At 49.3% G+C, this 15,626-nt stretch overlaps 1 protein-coding gene across 1 annotated transcript in view; it reads right to left on the reverse strand.

Moving 5' to 3' along the window:
* ALS2CL (ALS2 C-terminal like) overlaps nucleotides 1–15,232 on the reverse strand; it is a 57,157-nt gene extending 41,925 nt beyond the window's left edge. Inside the window, exons 1-4 of the mRNA XM_090047963.1 lie at nucleotides 14,505–15,232; nucleotides 3,528–3,636; nucleotides 2,344–2,536; nucleotides 541–606 (exon numbers count right to left, since the gene is read on the reverse strand). Of these exons, the coding sequence (XP_089904089.1) occupies nucleotides 541–606; nucleotides 2,344–2,536; nucleotides 3,528–3,633 (365 nt within the window). The 5' untranslated portion in view covers nucleotides 3,634–3,636; nucleotides 14,505–15,232. The remainder of the gene's footprint in view (nucleotides 1–540; nucleotides 607–2,343; nucleotides 2,537–3,527; nucleotides 3,637–14,504) is intronic.
* Nucleotides 15,233–15,626: the final 394 nt, after the last annotated feature.

The following is a 15,626-nucleotide window of genomic DNA, read 5'->3' on the forward strand; positions in this document are numbered from 1 at the left end:
GGTGGTTCAAGATATGATATTCAAGGTGCATGAAATAGCCTGAGCACCACAAAGGTGGCACAATGTCGTGAAGCAGCAGGCGCCACTTTCTAGCTGTGGCAGATAGTTTTAGATAAAGACAGATGGTGAACGTGACCAAGTTTGGGAAGTGGGGAAGCAGCCATGTGTTTAAAGCAGAAGTCATTCACCCCGGTGTGGGTCAAGATGGTGTTGTTATGACTCAGCATTGCACCACAATGACACAGCAACTAAATGCAGAAGCAACCTGCATGGAAGTTGGCGGGACATGCAGACTCACTGTGACAGTGGGATCACTGCAAAACAGGACCCCCATGCCACCTCTTTGATAGACAGGCTGGGTCACAAGATGATGAAGCCCTTTCTCCCCATATATCATTGGTGCCTTGCTCACTGCCTCTCTCTTATCAGCCATGGGACCCCAGGACCAGCCTAAAAGTCCCACTCCATTATAATTCCACCATTCAAAATGGATGTATTACTTAATGCTGGACAGGAGATCAATGAGTCTAAGCCACTAACCTCTTATTCTTTGCAGCTTGGTCAAAGCTCTGAACTACAACACAGTTTGAAAAAGTTGTGAAGTACCTGTTGGTAAAAAAAAATAAATAAATATATAGACAAAGTTAAGTTAGGACTTAGCTACCAGGTTTCAGCAATGCTGGTGGTGACTTTGAAAGTCTGCGCCAGCTCGCTCCATACCTAGAGAGGCAGCTGGAGACAGGGCCCACCACATCCGATCTTGTAACTCACTCCACAGGTTTCACCCACTTTAGGTCCTCTCCAGTGTCTTCCCACCATTAAGATATTCTCCTGACACTCAACCTAACACCCCTTGTGCTCATACAACAGCAGCCCTAAAGAACTAAACTGCAGGGAAAGGACTACAACCCCAGGTCTATACGTACAACTTTCTGTCGCTCAAGATCAAGAGCCAAGTCTGCACTCAGCACAGACTCAAAGTAATGTGCATGGTTTTGCCACTAGAGGGGAAGAGAAACACGATTTGTCAAGAGTGTGCAATGGGGAGTGTCACTAGGTATTTGAATTACTCTGGCTATTCTGCCAGGAATTTAATCAGCATTTGTTAGATCCATTCCCATCCCATCTCCTTCTTGCTGCTTCCCAGAAGCTTGAAAATCCATGGGCTTTGTAATGGGGTGGCCCCCTTAGGCACATGCACACACAAGGGCACACTAACGTCAGATCCATCTGATCAGGACAAAGACCACAGGTGTCAGTGCAAGGGCTGGGCAGACAGACAGATGCTGTTTGGTGGGAAATGCAGCAATTAAGATTTTTCAGTCCAGAATGAAAATGGTTTTTGGAAACGAGATTCCAGATGTCTTTGGGGTGGCTCAGCTTGACCTTTACCTTTACACGCGCACACACACACACACACACACACACGCACACTACTTTTCAGTTCGTTTTTGACACACACCACTTTTCAATACCTTTTTATACAAGAACAATGAGCTTTGCTTCCAAGTCGGCTTCTAAACATATCTGAAGTTTTCTACCGCAAAATTGCCGAAATCAGGAGATTTCAACAAATCATAAAAAAGGAAGATCCCCCCACACACACACACACGCACACAAAACGGAACTGCTGAAAGCAGCACTTCTTTATTTTGACCACAACCCACACAAACTCAAATTGAAAAAGTCACATAGCCCTTGGTTAAAGTCTAATACTGGGAGGAGGGAGGGAGGGAGTCTGCAGGCAGATGTGGCTCCCAGTCCAACCTGCAAGCTCAGGCCCAGGTACCTAGATAAACTCAGGCAATACCAGGAGTAGGTAGGGTGTAGTAACTAATAAAAGTCAATCTATTGCTAAGAACATCTCTATCATGTAGCACACAGCAGCGACCGAGCTCTACAGTTCATCTCAGTTGACAACTGAAATCATAGACCATAGCAGAGCCCCAAACCTGCTAACACTTATTCATGCTTACCACTGACAGCTGTGTTTCAACAAGTCCTAGTGATGGTTGTTACTCCATCATGATGTGCTACAAGCCAGTCTCTCAATAGACGTTTCCATCTCCCCGTACATCGTCCTCCTATAAACCATCCCACTGTGATCCCAGCAACGCCTTTACGGGCTCGTAGCTCAGAGACATCGATTATTTCCCTGACACTCCAGGTTTTTTTTTAAATCTCTGGCGCAAACATGATCACGAGATCATAAGTAAGTTAAACCTTCTCGGAAGCAATAGCCATCGCTAGAGAGAGGACACCCATTAGATCGCCCAGTGCTAATCCTATAGTCTACCGGTTTGCTCCTATAAGCTACCTTGCAAAGACATTATCTATACTTACTGGATGTAGTGCCTGAGAAACAGGTCAGCCTTCCAAATGATGTAGATGTCTTGGATGTGGAAGGACGTGGACGTGCTGAACTTCTGCCGTAGGGCTCGGTGGTGGTCCTCCGTCACGTCCCAGAGAGCATGGAATCGGTCGTTCAACAGCAGCAAAAGTTTGAAGTTTTCTTTTCCTTTCTGATCATAAGGTTCTTGGAAAGAGGGAGGGGGGGAAGGACACCACAATGTCTAGAGAAGTGGTTCGCAAACTTCTTCAACTTGAGGGACCCCTGGGAAATGTCAGCTCTTAGTTTTCACTCCTTTTTTGACTACAGAAAAGTAATAGAGCAGGGTTGTTTTCTTTTCTGTTGCAAACAACTCCAAAAGACCATAACTGTGGCTTTCTGTTTGAAGCCTCTGGGTTGATCGTGTGAATCATGTTTGCAAACCTAAGAGTCCCCAAGTTGTGTAGCACCCCATGACACCCTTGGAAAGATCTCAAGGAAGCCTGGGGTGCTGTGGTGTCCTGGGTGAGTCGCAGGTCTAGAGACTTCATGTAAGGCACAGATAGGACTGGAAGGGATGGCAGGGTTTATCTATCTAGTTTGCCCTGATGCACACAGTAGAGTACATTAGTCTGTTTGCCAATACTTTTTATGTGTCTTCATATGCAGACAGGTATTTGACACGCTGACTTGTTGCAAGAGGTGTCCCTGGGCAGTCCCCCAGCCATTAGGCACATTTGTGTAGCTCCATCGATGTTTATGGAGCTGTTTATACTGGCTGAAAACCTGACTCCACGGGTTATATTCCCACACCAGAGTAAGGCAGGAGAAACACAGGGGAGGGGACGTTGCCAGGAATGAACTGTCAGACTCCACCCGCCAGACTTAAGCAAGCCTGAAGGCAAAAGCAAGACCGTGGGTGGCATTTAAACCAGGACTGTCGGTGGCCAGGAGAAAGGAAAAGGTCTCCATGTCTCCAATGGTCTCACCATACCTTAGCTTCCAGTAGAGCAAGAGAAAGCGCCTCATGGTCCCAGAAAAAGGCTTGCACTGGAGGTCACTCATAACCTACCAACCTCACTATCCAGTTTGGGTCTAAACAACATTTATTCCCATCCCCTCCTGCGAAAACCTACCCAACAAGCTCTGCTTTCAGATGAGAAGCAGCAAATAATTATGGGAAGAGGAGGGGACTTACCTGCTTGCAACATGGGCTTGAGAATGATGGAGTCAATCCGGGCTAGACATGCCGAGAAGGTTTCTTCCTCTCGCAGAAGTGACGTTATGCCTTCAGCAGTGCCCATGTCCTAAACGCAACACGCAAGAGCTTTACAGAGATCCCAAATGATTCATATTGCAGTCCTTCCTATAGCCCAAATTTGTCCTTCATGCTTGGTGTTGCCCAGTCCCTACCCTAGGAAGCAGTCGGACACACAGTACTAGTAGCATGTATTAGTTGCTCCGGGACTTTATAGTAAGGAGCGAACATACAGAGGCTTGCAGTAGATGCTGTTACAACGAGTGGGGAGTAGCCCGGTTTGCTGGGAGCAAACTCACCTCCAGGATTAAACGGACTAGAGAAGCAGAGACATGACACTTGCAAGAAGTAACTTTACCCTGCGTCCAAGTGAGTCGCCGTGTAGTAGGGCCCTTTGTTGAAAAGTCGAGCCCAAGTTATTTCTACAAGTGCTAAATTCACATTCCCAACTGAAACCCATGTATGTACAAAGCAGCCACACTGAGCATCAGACCACATTTCCTGCCTCAGATTATCTAATGCTAGCGTGCAGAAGCCCAGCTCTGCTGGAAGCCAGAAGACAACTCTACATTGCCACAAAAGCCACCTACCGCCACAGCAGCTCTGCCCACATCCCACTTCTTCAGGGGAACAGAAAACCTCCCTTCCTTTTCTAAGCACAAACTAGCTACGTCTGGCACCCGGGAGGATTTGCCCAAAATGGAAGTACCAAGCCACAGCGATGAACCCACGTGAACACATTCCCAGGGCTTCCTCCTTTTCTAGACAGAGATAAACATGCTTGAGAAAGCAAGCGTTGCCAACTAATGTCACAGAAGACTAGCAGGGAAAGGAGCCAAGGGAAAGAAATGCAGGGTGTGGTTTGCAGATATTGCTAACCAGAAAAAAAAATGCAACTCTGAGGGCATGGACAGATGTACAGAAGGAGAGAAATGGCCTTTAAGGAGCACAATTCAGCATTAGCTGTCACGGTGTAAGTGTTTCATCTGCCTATTCCTAACCTGCAGCGATTTACCCCCAAATGAAACAGGGAGGAAAGTTACTGCAGTTTAGCTTCACTTGGGAGGGGACAGATGGAAGCGGTACACCTGACTCAAATGGACAGCAGTAAGCCGCCCGCCTCTCCAGCCCCTGTCCCGTGCCTTGAGATCACTTTCATATGAAGAAGCACCTGTACAAGCCTTTTTTTTATCGGTGTGAAGGCAAGCAATGAGGGGCTGCCGCTTTGAATCTGTCCCAGATTCGCAGCATTGTGCAGGGATCAGAAAACAGCGGGTTCGCCCTTGCAGGGGGGCAGCACTCCAGCCTGCATGGGCTGCTTGGGGCTGCCAGGAGTGGGACACAGGGGATGCCAAGTGCATGCGCAGGCCTGCACATGTGCATGTGGCCAGGAAGGCAGCCGGGCAGCATAGAGAGCAGCCCCCTGCAGGTAAGTCTATGGGAGGCCCCCACGGTGAGGGAGGGAGTGGGGTAGGGGCAGGGCAGTGTGTGCAGCCTGAGGCTGGGATAGAGCCACATGTGGCTCATCCAGAGGACACAGGGAGCATATGCCCCTAAATTTTTCTGTGGGACAGAGGCAGCCCAGTGCAGGCTCAGGGCTCCTCACCCTGTTGCTTTTGCCCTGGGAGCCCTGTCCTGTCCATGCACCCCGTGCCTGCCCAGCAGCAGTGGGGGAGTGGTGGCATGGGGTTGTGCCCCCCACTGCTGTGGGGTGGGCAGGGGGCACATGGATGGCACGGGGCTCCAGGGCAGAAACAACAGGGCAGGGAGCCCCAAGCCCGTAGCAGACAGCCCACATCCGCTCCTGCTCGGCTCTGCTCCTGCTGCAGTGGGAAGGGAGCTGGGGGGAAGAAGGAGAGGGAGGCACATGTCCCCCCTTTCCATTTTGAAAAGGTGGTCAGCCTGCATGCAACAAACACATCCACTTGCTGGAAAAGGTGCTGAGGCAACTGCACCCATCCAAATGCACTTTGCAACCCTTTTTCATTCACTCCCCACTCTCCCCCAACACCTCTATATTATTTAAGGAGAAACTCCATTTTTTTTTTGCCTAGAGAACTTCAGCCTGTTCAGCAAAGCACTTCTGCTTCAAGACTGAGAATCAGAGTATAAAGCTGGTGGGGAGAACTTTTAATTTTGCTTTCTAATGCTTTTTGGCCAAAGCAATCAGTCTGCTGAGAGAAGCTAGTTTCACAGAGCGAACGGACGGTTATGTGTGGTTAACAAGCAGAGATTTGAAATCAATAAGAGTCTCCTTTGTGGGATGAAAGGTCATCGTTTCAGACGCCTCTGCTACAAACCACTCCAACGTCCCTCGACATGTCCTCTAGAGCACACACTGGAAATTAAGTACATCCGGTGCCTCCTTTCTGCCCCGCAGCCATCGGAGATAAGCCAAATCTGAATGACCTTCCTCGAGCCCTCACCACCTGCAGCATTGGCAACCAACCTGGATTGTCCAAGGCTATGATTTCAGTACTCTTCCCTCTCCCGTACTCGTTAGTACCATCCACTCCTCTGAGGAAGGGGACTCAAGTTCATGAACGCTTGCGGATGCTCTCTCTATTGCGCATGTGGCAAGAGGTCGGGTAGACATGCACTTTACAGACTACTACTCTACATAAGAGATATAAGTACACACCGTCATGTGCATGCATACAGATCTACATAGCTATATATGTATACATATCTACATATACATATCTACACACACGTGTATACAGTATATATCTGTGTGCGCATGTGTATGCATATGTGTGTATGCATGTGCATGCGTGTGTTTGTCTCTATATGTGTGTGTACATATGTGTGCACATGCATGCACATGTGTATATGTGTGTGCGTGTGTACATATATATGCGTGTATGTATATACACATGTGTATACGTTTGTCTATATGTGTGTGTGCATATGCATGTAAATATATGCATGCATAGATTTGTGTATATATGTTTGTGTATGTGTATATATGTGTGTGTGTATGAGATTATATGTACCCCCCCCCTTATTTATTTAGTCTATAAAGTGCAATCTCTACCCTATCTTCTGCCATTCATTCAGCCAGAGTTTGGTGAAGTTTTAAAGCAGCCCTTCTTACTTCACACGCAGCTGTTAGCTGGCAAGGTTATATGATCTAAGGAGACTAAAAAGATAATGGAGGGAATTCAGCCCCCCTTTCTTAAGGTCATGAGTTGGAGTCATTTACTGGAGCAAGTATTTGAGTATGGTGTTTACTCACCCCTAGACAAAGGAGATTTCAAAGCAATTGCTATTGTGCCATCCGAATGATGACTCAGGGCCGAACCTTAAATAGCCAAGAGGGGGGTTAGGGGCAAGCAGAGGTCACATCCAGCATTTACACATTTTAGGAACTGAATGGGAGTTGCGGCAGAGCTGCGCATCAGCAGAGTGCCTCAGGTCGGACGAGTGGCTCCTCTGGACAGAGGGTTCACAAAACTCCCTTGTTCTGCAGAATTAATAAAGGCAACGTGGGCTAAGCATCCCCAGTCTGCTGAAGTCTGCTCCTGGCATTATTAACCGTTTGCCTTCAAATACACGATGAAATCTCAGTCACCCATGGGTTAAGTTGCTTTATGATCCTGATTGCAATATTTTCTGTGGTTCTTACTTTCTGTACGAGTCCATCTTAATAATATGGCTGTAAATTCTGGCTTTTCCAGTTGCGTGATTTAGCACTGGGGAGAGAAGATGGAAGGATAGGAGCAGAGGGAGCTCCCCGAACACATTGCCCTACCTCGATCCTGCTTGAAAACTGGATGGATAGATGATGCGGAGCTTTCTCAGAAGCCATCCAACCTCATGGCCCACCAGGTTTTTGGCCTCTCTGCTGAAGTATACCAGGTACCCTCTTGCACCAAGAGGGATGGGGAGGCGTGAACCAAGACTAAGTCATCTTCCTGTGGCCAAGCATCCATTAGAGAAGAACAATCCTCGATCCAACCTGAGCTGGTGATCAGGTCCTATTGTATCAGGATCAAGGCACAGCAGAGCTGTCAAACATGCACATCAAGATGCAGCGGCCTTGACACCCCTGAGAGAGGTGAGCAGCATACTAGACTTGTTCTGCGGAGATCAGAGAACAATACAGAGAGGCATGTCCAATATTATTTTCAGCAGAAGAGATGAAGATTTTGCTTTCCACTAATTTGCAGTCCTATGCCCCATGCCTCTTGTTGCATTAGCATCACTACTGGGAAAAAACCCATAGACATCAGACAGGATTCAAAGCCTCTTGTTGAATTGCTTATCATCACCCGTTCTGTTACCTTCTCACCTATGATGATGTCTTCAGATGGGGACCATCCGCTCTCAGCACAAAATGCCCCACTTCTGCCCTTGAATCCTTGCTTTATCTCAGCTGCATTTCCAAATCAAGTGGAGCTTGATGCTTCAAAATCATCCCAGACAGAACTTGTGGTCCATGGGTAGGAATAGCACCAAGTCCTTTAGCGTCTAGGCAAGGTGGGAGGTATCCTCCATCCAAAGCAGGGGTGCCAAGAGCACATCTGTCCCCAGCACTTTCGTTGCTTTAAACTCCCCGTGTGAAAGGTCACAGCTCCACCCCTCCTGACTCATTTGTCCTTGCAAGTCATTGCACCATCCCAGTGCTTTCTGCTCCAATGACTGCCAGTTCATTAGCTTCAGTTCACCCACTTTTCAGTCTCATTCCCATCCCGTACTAGGCATATGCACCATCCTCCCTGAGCTGGGGGATACCGCTCACGTGACCCTCCGGACAACCCAACCTCATCAGCATCTGACAAGGAATGAGCCCACTTCATTTCTCTTGAGCAAGCTCCTCACCTCCCTAGAGACAGGCATGAGGACCCCTGGAGTCAAGCTTGGCGCTGGTGGAGAGCATCAAATGCAACTAGGGAGTTTTACTATGGGCATTTCTTCATGGCAGAGTTAGCTCCAGGCTCGTACTGAGGTGTTGACCCTAAAAGCTTGTTACCCGATTACCACGATGCTCCCAACTCAGGTTTGTTGGCTCCATTAGGAAGAGAAGTTAGAGCCGGGGCAATCCTCCTCCACCCTGTAATGAGGATGTCGGCTAAAGCATTTGGCTGTGAATAGCCCTCCAGTGGTTTTCTACAATGCCATCACCCCTCACATCTGCCTCTGTCCACAGAAACGATCCCACCTGGCACTGGGAATACAGCAAACAGCAGCTCAGTTCACTGCATCATGGAGAAGAGAGAGAGAGAGGCTGGGTGGCATGTCTAATATCGGTGTCAGAAGTGCCCCCCTGAAACCTTAGAGACAGATGTGTGCAGTACCAGTGGGGATGCAGTCATTTAGGCAGGGCTCTGCAGTGTGGCCTGCCCATAGCGGCAGGCTTGGGAGGCTGGGTATCCAGCCCCCTAGGCCAGTTCTGCAGTGAAGACACCACCTACTCCACAGATCATAACTCTTCTCACCCCACCATTGCATTTCAGTTTGCAGCACAGGTGTCCCATCTTGCAAATGCACTCAGGTCCAGGCATTACTGTCACCTAAAAGTATGTTGGCACCTAGAAGACTTGGATTATGATCACGGCCCTATTCCTCCCAACACTGCAGAGGTATAAAGATGAATCCCATCCTGTGGTTTATGGTTTAACATCCATTATGGTTTACATCCTTGCTCTTTAGAGTTAAACATAGAGGGGGGGGGGGGGGAATGGATGCAGGTGCAACTGCAAATTATGACAGGGGTGGCTTGTGGGAGCTAAATGTAGCACCGGTCTACGTGTCAATAGCAGGTTAGTACTTTCCCCCGGCAAAAGTACACCCAGGGAGATCAATCTCTGCACCAGCACCCACCTGCACCATTTGCGGCATGGAACAAGCCTGCAATACCTGGGCAGGGAGGTGTGATCTGATTACGAGCTCTGGGGACAACCCTAGATTTTAAAAGAAATGGATCTGAGCATTTGCGGCAGCGGTGGTCTCCACAGAAGACAGACGACTGGACTGTATATTTTTCCTGTTTGCTTGCTTATAATGCTGTAGTCTTTGACAAGGCTCTCCTGACTTGTTAATACAGTGAGAAGTCTAAAGAGGTACAAAAGCAACTCGTTTGGATCCATGCAGGTGAAAACGTGGACCGAGACCTAAATTAGGCAACTGGGGGCCAATGCAGACTGCTCTCGAGTCAACATGAGTTGTGAGCTCTTTTACAAGCTCCCTGGAGGCCCTGGGTTAATCTGTAGATAACAAAGTCTGCTTCTTTCTTATCTAAATCTTTATTCCTCCCTATCAAGACTAAGAGCATTGAGTTCATACAAATGCAGTGTGTTATCCGCTAGCTGAATTTGCAGTTAGGCTGGAGTCAAAGAAACCTTTTGTTTTACAAGGGAAACAATCCTAAGCCTTGTTTGGCCAACACCAGCTCTCTGAAACAAGCTTTTCATGTCAGATGGTGGAGGCAGGCAATGGGACTTGACTGAGAAGTTAATGTTCATGTACAATTGAAGTCACCAGGGAAGCAGGCTGGCAAATGCAGTGTGCAGATTAAAAGATGAACATTGGAAAGAAAAAAAAAGGGGTGGGGGATGACAATATAAACCCCCAAATACAGTGTCTAACAGGAAGAAGGAAGCATTTAGATACAAGATAGTAGTGAAATGCTTTGCGGGGGTGGGGAAAGAAGGAAGACCTCAGGACAGTGTAGTTGAATCAGCTGCTTAATCCCTGTGGTCCTTGGTCCTGGATGTCATGTCACCACCAATAAGTACTGCACACACCGGAGGAAAGGAGAACCAGGCTGATGTGGCAGCCTTGTAGACCTGATGGAGAAGTGAGGCAAGGTATGAGCCAGTGACAAGAAGGAACATAACACATTTCACAGGACTGTCCCTGGATGAAATCATCCCAGGCTGAGAGAGATGTAGCCGGTAGACTCATAGAAAGGGCTGGAAGGGAGCTCAGGAGGTCACATCTAGTCCAGCCCCCTGCTCCAAGCAGCACCAGCCCCAACTTCATCATCCCAGCCAAAGCTTTGTCTACCCAGGTCCAAGGATGGAGACCTGACCACCTCTCTGGGTAACCTGTTCCAGCGCTTTACTACCCTCTTAGTGAGAAAGTTTTTTCCTAATATGCAACCTCAACTTCCCTTGCTTCAGCTTGAGCCCATTGCTCCTTCTGTCATCTGCCCCCACTGAGACCAGCCCAGCACCATCCTCTTTGCAGCCCCCCTGCAGGGAGGTGAAGGCTGCTATTCAGTCCCCCTCGGTCTTCTCTTCTGCAGACTCAATCAGCCCATTTCCCTCAGCCTCTCCTCACCAGTCCTGTCCCCCAGCCCCACAGCCATTTTCATTGCTCTCCACTGGACTCTCTCCAACTTGCGCACATCCTTTCTGTAGTGGGGGCCCACAGCTGGACACAGGACTCCAGATGTGGCCTCCCCAGTGCTGAATAGAGGGGAAGAATCACTGCCCTCGATCTGCCAGCGACGCTCCTTCCAATGCAGCCCAAGATGCTGGTTGTCTTCTTGGCACCAAGGGCGCACTGCTGGCTCCTGTTCAGCTTCTTGTCCTCTGTGCCCCCAGGTCCTTTTCTGCAGAGCTGCTGCCTCACCAGGCAGCCCCCAGCCTGCACCGGTGCATGGGGTAGTTCTGTCCTAAGTGCAGGACTTTGCACTTGTCCTCGTCGAACGTCATGAGATTTCTTTTGATCCAATCCAACAATGTGTCAAGATCTCCCTGAATCCTAACCCTACCCTCCATCTTATCGATCAGCTCAGCATCTTCTGCAAACTTCCTGAGGGTGCACTGCATCCCATCTTCTATGTCGCTGATGAAAAGATTGAACAAAACCAGCCCCAGGACCGACCCCTGGGGCACTCCACTTCATAACAGCTGCCAACTAGACATCGAGCCATTGATTACTAACCTTTGAACCTGATAATCCAGCAAGTTTTCTATCCACCCAAGACCCTGGGAGGAAAACTTGCTGGCATGCTACTTGAAGAAAGAAGCTGTGAGCAGGTCAGAGAGCATCTGACCCAAGAGCAAGGAGACAGGGCGCGTGCTAGCGTGAACTAGTAAACAAATGGCTGGATGGGTGCTAAGGGGCTCGTTTCAATCCTGGGGACTGGAAGACTGGTCCACCCCCAAGCCAGAAGCTTTTCATAACCCTGTTCAACCTTTGCCTGCTCAGCATAAGCTAAAATCTGAGTGCACCCCTCTGCGCTCAACTACCTCCTGTTTCTAATGCTGCATGAGGCACACTGGATCCGGACCTGATTAAATGCCCTTTTAAAAACCACTGAAATAGATGTATTTTTTGTGATATTTGAATCAGAGCCTTTTGACCTCCCCCCAGATCTTCATTGCAGCCTGACAACCCTTTGCCTGTTAAAAGCTATTGAGCCCACTAGATCAGCTTGGCTCTAGGACAGCAGAGCTCAGGGGGACTGATTCCAGGGAGAGCTTCAAATCCCTTGCCTCCTACCGGTATAGGCCTCACTAGAATGACTGGAAAGGGTTAATGGCTACAACTGCCTGGGGAAAAAAAAAAAAACTTAAAACCAGCTGAAGCTTCTGGACTTAGCAGGGCCCTTGCAAAAAGACCCAAAAAAACATGCTCTGCTTGGTGCATGGGGAGGGGAGGATACCAGAGCCGGGAGGGGAGTGAACAAGACATGCTTCAGGAATGCAGATACATGTTGCTGCACCATCATTTAGTACTTGCAAATACAAGTACTGAATGGCAGCGCAGTAACCGGCATTACTGTGGAGCAGCATCCCCGCACGGCTTCCTAGTGACGCTGGCTGTGCAGTAGCTCGCTACGACTGCGCAGTAGCAGCGCGTCATGGTTCGTGCCCTGCAACTTGCAGGGACAAATGTCCGGTCGGATGCAAGGGCGGGGGTAGCAGTCATCTCCGAGGCAGTGCTCCCTGCCATGTTGCAGCAGAAACGCTCTCCCTGCGGCAGGGCATCACTCTGACCTGCCTCTCTTGCCACCCATCCCTTGGATGTTACTCCTTTCCACAGGTAGTTCTGCAGACCATTGCAACAGTTGGTGTGAAAGCCGGTGTGCAGAGTTGAGTTTCCCTACAGAGGACAAACTTTACTATGCTACCCACATGCTTTACCATCTTCCACGGATGGTCCTAAACACTGCTGCAAGGCAGAGCTGCACTATAGTCCCCCATTACACAGATGGAAAAACCAAGGAAAAGACAGGGCACAGCTTGCCCAAGGGCACATAAGGTATATAATGGAGCAGCACACTTGGGTTTATGTCCCTTGCCCCCCCTCACACACACACCTCGTCCTGACCATTGCACATGACAACATCTTGCTTGGCCCTTTGATCATGGAAAAAGATGTGTTGGCACATGAATAGGAGCACAGATCCACTCTCATCAGCGAATGAATCATCCATTCATTGCTCACCTCCACCACTGCCCCCGCCTCCTTTTTTGCCTATGCTAGGTCGACACAAACCTGGGCACAGCAGAGTTTTGTTGAAGCCTGTAGACACTGGTGGAATACAACGCAGCTGTGCGGCGCTAACCAGACATATCCCTAATATATAATTGGGATGCCAGGGGATTTTTAAGTTGCTGTAACTCTTACGCTGGAGGTGTGCATTCTCTAGATCACATGCAGAAACCTTGCCAGAAGTTTTCTGCCCACATTTTGCTTCATCAGAAAAGGCTGGTCCAATCCGTCCAGAATTTGGCTTGAAGCATTTCAGGCTTTAAGACACCGTCACACCAAAGGAGAGCGCTGACAGATCCTTGGCAAGATGAGAGATCCTCAGAGCTGCGTTGTGAATGATGCTCTTACCAACTTTACTGATGAAGGTAGCAAAACCCTCGTCTCGCAGAGCAGCTGCATCATCTGGGGAGTTTTCTGGCCATTGGAAATTAAGCAGTTGATCCCAATTCAATCAAACCAGGTTAAAAAAAAAAATCACTCCTGGACCAGAAAGTTTGCCTAGGTTTAATCACATTTCTTTGTTACCGTGTCTTGTGCGTGTGTCAGGTTTGATTATGTAGTTTTGGTAAGAGGGTAGACAGTGGATTTGTATGGGATGGTTTGGATGGAGAGGATCCTGTCTCAGGCAGGGGGTTGGACTAGACGAGCTCCGGGGGTCCCTTCCAGCCTGACTTCTCTGTGATTCATTATCAACCTTTGAGTGTGTTAGAGACGATCAGAGACCTTTCCTATCTGACCCCAGCTGCAGCGGGGCAGGACCCGAGGATCCTGTAGGGTCCTTTCCAGCCCCGAACACCGATGCCTCTATTAGCACACATTCACCACCCGTGTCAAAGTACCTGGGTGAAATCCTCCTTTCTGCAGAAACACACCAGCCTCTTTCACCATAACTAGGGCCAAATACCAGGCTCGTGACTCAGTCAGGGAGGCCGCGCACCTCCCCGGCAGACAGCTCCCCATCTTGCTTCATCAAGCCAGCCATCCCAGGTCAGACGAAGGCTGCCTGCCTTTTGCAGCCTGTGTCACGCGCCGCAGGAATAGTTTCAGGCAGGGGCAGATTGCTCTCCTGCGAGGTGTCTCCAGCTAGACGGTCTGCATCCTCCCCTTGTAGTCTCACGTGAGAGATGCAAGGCTTGGGTTTAACCTTGGCACGGAGGAGGACGGAGCCCACCGCTCGCTTACCTTGATCGCTGGTGCAGGGGTTGGACTAGATGTCCCTGCCAGCCCTCGTTTCTTAAGACTCTACGATCCCACTTTCCACCACTTTGGCATATGCTTTATTGGTAACAGCAGTACATTTCTCCCCCTTTCACTGAGACAGCTCAGCCCTCACCATAGTGCACCAATACACTTGGCTTCTGACAGACACTGCAGGAAAGGCACTGCCCTCCCATCATTACATAAGCCCCGAAAAGGGACTTCTATGCAGCACGCTCCCAAACTCTCATTTCATCAGTGACTTACCCGGTGCAGCGTGACTTTCAAGCCTCCCCTTCTGCAATCTGCCGAGCACAAATGCAGCCAGCTTTCAGACAAGTAGCCACGCGCAAGAGCGGCTAGAAACCCTGAAGAAAGGCAGTGTAAACTTATCTTACATAAGAGGAGCGCTCATGTTTTCCCTGTTGTTCAGCCGTCGCCGCAGATCCTCTGAGCTTTGGGGCCCTGAACTACTTTGTGGCTTTAAAAAGTCACTGCTCACCACACCCACCTCTCCCTCCCACAGCTGATCGGCCGAATCCAGCCGCGCACAGATCCAGGCCTGTCTCCTGCAGTCACAAGCACACGCGCACACCAGGCCCCGCGCCACACTTACGTAACCCCACTAAATAAACAGGAGTGTGTGATGCGTGGCCTATTACTTCTGTTTCTCAAAAAGCCGGTGGCAAGTCTATGTCAGAGGAAGGCAAAAGCACACGCGCCACTTAAAAACAAAGATATGCCAGGGAGTTTCTTCCCCACCGAGTTGTACCCCTGACTTCAAGCATCTAACGTGTCGTTCCAGCTCCCGGCCGCCTGTTTCCTTTTGGGACCTTGCGGTTTCCAGGATAATTTGCTGGACGGCTTCCACATAGGAGTGACTTTGGTTTGCATGGATCACGCTCACGTATCGCCTTCCTCTGCTGAACGCTGGCCCACATCAGATCAAAACAGAAAATAAATGCTTCCTGCTATTCAGAGCGCAGGGCCTGGGATACAGCAGAGCTGCTGCCCGGTGTCCCCAGGCCAGCGGAAAAGCCAGCCTGTATCAGCCATTATCAGCGACAAATGACGTGGTTTTCTACCCCAGCCCACCCATTCACGTCCAGTGACTCCCTGCACAAAAGCTTGGCAGCGTCTCCCCCTCGGGCTATAATGTGCAAATCCCCATAAAAGCCCCCACTGCCTATTTACACCCCATCAAAAAAAAATAATGTTGCTAAGCAAAGGCTCCTGCTGTCCCTTTCTGCTAGCTGATGAGCAGGAACAAAGCCCCGTTCTTTCCCCTCCTTGGTGCTCTGGCATGCTATGAGTCGCGGGTTTTCGCTCCAGCTGTAGGCTTTCAAAAAGTGCTGAAGTCACTGGCACTTACTGGGAAAAGAGGTCCGG

This window comes from Crocodylus siamensis, chromosome 5 (assembly GCF_052110815.1).
Source record: "Crocodylus siamensis isolate JL-2025a chromosome 5, ASM5211081v1, whole genome shotgun sequence".
In the NCBI taxonomy this organism is placed as follows: domain Eukaryota; kingdom Metazoa; phylum Chordata; order Crocodylia; family Crocodylidae; genus Crocodylus; species Crocodylus siamensis.